Below are 3,680 nucleotides of genomic sequence, written 5' to 3' on the forward strand. Positions count from 1 at the left end.
GTTTAATTTAAACAAAAAACAGATTTTCAACTAAAATTATAGATCTTAAACCAAAAAAATGAATTTTTTATCAACGTAGTTCAAATTTAAATGAAGTATTTAATTTCGAATCCAAGATATAATTTTTTTTAACCAAATTGATGAATTTTCATTCCCAAAAACTGAATTTTCAACAAAAATGTTGAATTCACAAAAACAACAAAAAATGAGTTTATTTGAAAGTAATTTATTTTTCAAGAAAACATATAAATTTCATACTAAAATGATAACATTTAACCAAGAATTTTTTGCAGTTGAAAAAGAAGTTCAACTTTTAATACAAAAGATTAATTTTAAACTAAAATGATAAATCTCAAATGATAAAAATTAATTTTTCACAAAACATTTCAAGTTTCAACTGAGTAGTTTAATTTTCAACTAAATTAATGAATTGTTGTCAGAAAAAATGCTTTTTAAAAAAAAGAGTTCAAGCCGTTTAATTTTCAACTAAAAAGGTTAATTTTCTACCAATTTAATTCATTTTCATCCCAAAAAACTGAATTTCCAACAAAAAAAAATGAATCTACTTGAAAGTATTTTATTTTCAAAAAAAAAATTAATTTTATACTAAAATGATAATATTTAACCAAGATTTTTTAAAAAATTAGTTCAACTTTAAAATATATAGTTGAATTCTCAATCATAAAGTTGAATTTACAACCAAAAGTATAAATTTTCAATCAACAGTTTTTGTTTATTAGTTTAACTTTTTACCAAATAGATGAATTTTCAACTGAAAAAGACGTTTTTGAAATAAAATTGAAAATAAAAACAAAAAGGAGTGATCGAAAATTTAAATAATGTTAGGCCCTACTTTAATTTAATTAAAATCCAAGTATAAAATATTATTAATAAATATGTTACTGCTGCAGGTGAGTCACATGAATAAATTGTGGAAAGATCAGACCGGAAATCGACCCAATCAAATATCTTTTTTGGGCACAAACGAGAAAATTACGGGAAAGGATCTTTTAAAAATGCCGACAGGTGGCGTGACAATGGAAGGCGTTCTTCACAATATTTCTGTCGCGATTCTTTTCATTTATAATTGGCTCGAGGGCAGAGGCTGTTTTCCTTATAAAGGATCCGTTGAAGATTCTGCAACCGCGGAAATTTCCAGAGCCCAAGTGTGGCAGTGGATTCGTCACGCAGCCAAAATCGAAAATCAGGATCAGATTGTCACCAGACAATTTATTTATGTCTGTTCCTCGAATATCGTCGCGGATTTAATCAGAGAATATGGAAATAGTTCCGGGGCAAGGAAGAAACTCATTGTTGCTTTCGATCTGTTTCTTGAGATTGTCAGTCTTCGAGAGCTTCCGGAATATATCACAACTTACTTGAATGATGCACACGTTTTTAGAAAAGTGCACGCGAATTTGTAAAAAGTTAGGGTAATTATTTGAATTATTTTCTTGTTTACTGAAATTGTTTAATAAATCATTTTCTATTTAAATTTTTGTCGCTTTTTACGTTTTTTAACATTATTTTTCGGATCAATAATCCAAGTTTGGTCAATAATTATTATTTTTGTTTGTGATAAAAGGTTTACCATTATATTTTCGGTTTGCAATTCATCTCTTTGGTTAAAAAATCGACTATGCGGTTGAACATTTAACAGTTTTGTTTAAAAATTCGTTTCAATTTTGTTTGGGAATTATTTCAACTAAAAATTTAAGGTTTCTATTTTTGGATGAGAATTGATCTTTTTTAGTTTAAAATAATATATTATTTTGTTTAAAAATTTATATTTTTTAATTTTGAAAATGCAGCGTTTTGGTCAAAAATTCAACTACTGGTTTAAAAGTTGAAATACTTTGCTAGAAATTCATTTGTTTGGTTGAAAATTTAATTAATTTTGTTTAAATTCCATTCATTATAGGTAGAAAATTAATTATTTTAACTGAAAATATATTTTTAGAAGAAAATTTAAGCAGCTGATTGAAAATTAAATTGCTTGATGGAAAATTTCTGAATTCTTTTGATCATTTATTTTTTTGGTGGAAAATTAAAAAATAAACTTTTGTTTGCAAATTCAACTATTTGGTCCAAAATTAAACCGGGAAATGACCGGGAATTTTACAAATTTGTAGAAGAAAAATCTGTCCTCATTTTTCTCATTTTCAACAGTTTTTAAATAATTAATTGAATTTTTATGTTTTTCAATTATTGTATTATTTAACTTACAATGCGTAATTCCAAATTTTTTACTTTACAAGTTTTCCATTTAAAATTTTTATTTTTAAGCTTACATTTTTAATTTTTAATTTAAAGATTTGAACGATTTTAAATCATTTCAAAATTTAAGAATTTTCAGATTTGAACGTTAAAACTTCAACGGTTTCAATTTGATTTTTAACCCATTCAATTTGAAAATTTTAATTAAAAAAGAAGATTAATTATTGAATATTTAGCAATATTTAAATTTTTATTTAAGACAAGTAAATTAAAAGCAAATTTTTAAAATTAAAAAATTTTAATAGATATTTAGGAGTTTTAGAAAGATAAAAAATGATCATGCAAATTTTAAAAAGGTTTCCTAAAAGATTCTAGAAGCTTTTTTGAAAATTTTGTTTAAATTTTTGAAAAACTTTTTAAATTTTCTCTTAAAATAATTTTAAAAAATGAAAAGTTCTTTTTAATTTTCCTAGGAATCTTAATAAAATGTTTTTATTCTTTTAAAGCCTTTCACAATTCGTAAAAAGAATCTAATTTTTTCGTTTAAAATCTGCGAAAATCTACATTTTGTTTTATATTAGGCTATCATTTCGAGTTTTAAATTAAATTTGAATCTTTTCAAAACTTTTACATATCTCTTAAAATTACACAAATTTTTCCTACAAATAATAAATTTTTATTTATACATACAAATTGTAAAGAAATTTTCTAAAATTTGCAGGATTTTCTGAAAATTTTAGAAAAAAATTCAATTAATTTTGATAGTTCTGAAAAAATTTCCAAAATTATTTTAAATTTAAAAACACTTCTAGATCTCTCAAGAATATGAAATAAAATTATGAAGCTTCATTAAAAATTCATTTTTCAGTTGCAAATTCCATTTTTATGTGAAAAATGCAAAAATTTAGTTAAAAAATCATCTTTTGTGGTCAAAAATTCAACTAAGTGACTGCAAATTTGACTATGTTGTTGAAAATTACTTTCATTATTGGTTGGAAATTAATTTTTTCAGCTGAAAATTTAACTACTACATTTTTGGTTAAAAATGTATCTTTTTTAGTTTAAAATTCGACAATTTGGTTTAACACTTTAGAGTTTTTGGCTGAAAATTCAAGCATCTGATTGAAAATGAACATTTTTGTTCAAAATGCAACTTTTGGGTAACAAATTTAATGACTAGGCTAAAAGTTGAACTAATTTCTCAAAATTTCATTTTTTTTTTGTCAACATTCATCTGTTTGCTTGAGAATTCAATTATTTTGTTTAAAATATAACAAATTTCTTAAAAAATCAATGTTTGTGGTCAAAAATTCAACCACTTGGTTGCAAATTTAACTATTTCGTTGAAAATTCCTTTTATTATTTTGTTTATAGATAACTTTTTCAACTGAAAATTTAACTACTCCATTTTTGGTTAAGAATTTATCTTTTTTAGCTTAAAATTCAAACACCTGGCTGAAAAG

The 3,680-nt window shown here is 23.6% G+C and overlaps 1 protein-coding gene across 1 annotated transcript in view; it reads left to right on the plus strand.

The window, feature by feature from the left end:
- LOC117171783 (malate synthase-like) overlaps positions 1-1,499 on the plus strand; it is a 21,929-nt gene extending 20,430 nt beyond the window's left edge. Inside the window, exon 4 of the mRNA XM_033359392.1 lies at positions 912-1,499. Coding sequence (XP_033215283.1) covers positions 912-1,424 — 513 coding nt within the window. The 3' untranslated portion in view covers positions 1,425-1,499. The remainder of the gene's footprint in view (positions 1-911) is intronic.
- The last annotated feature ends 2,181 nt before the right edge of the window (positions 1,500-3,680 follow it).

The sequence above is a fragment of the Belonocnema kinseyi genome, chromosome 4, assembly GCF_010883055.1.
Source record: "Belonocnema kinseyi isolate 2016_QV_RU_SX_M_011 chromosome 4, B_treatae_v1, whole genome shotgun sequence".
Lineage (NCBI taxonomy): Eukaryota > Metazoa > Arthropoda > Insecta > Hymenoptera > Cynipidae > Belonocnema > Belonocnema kinseyi.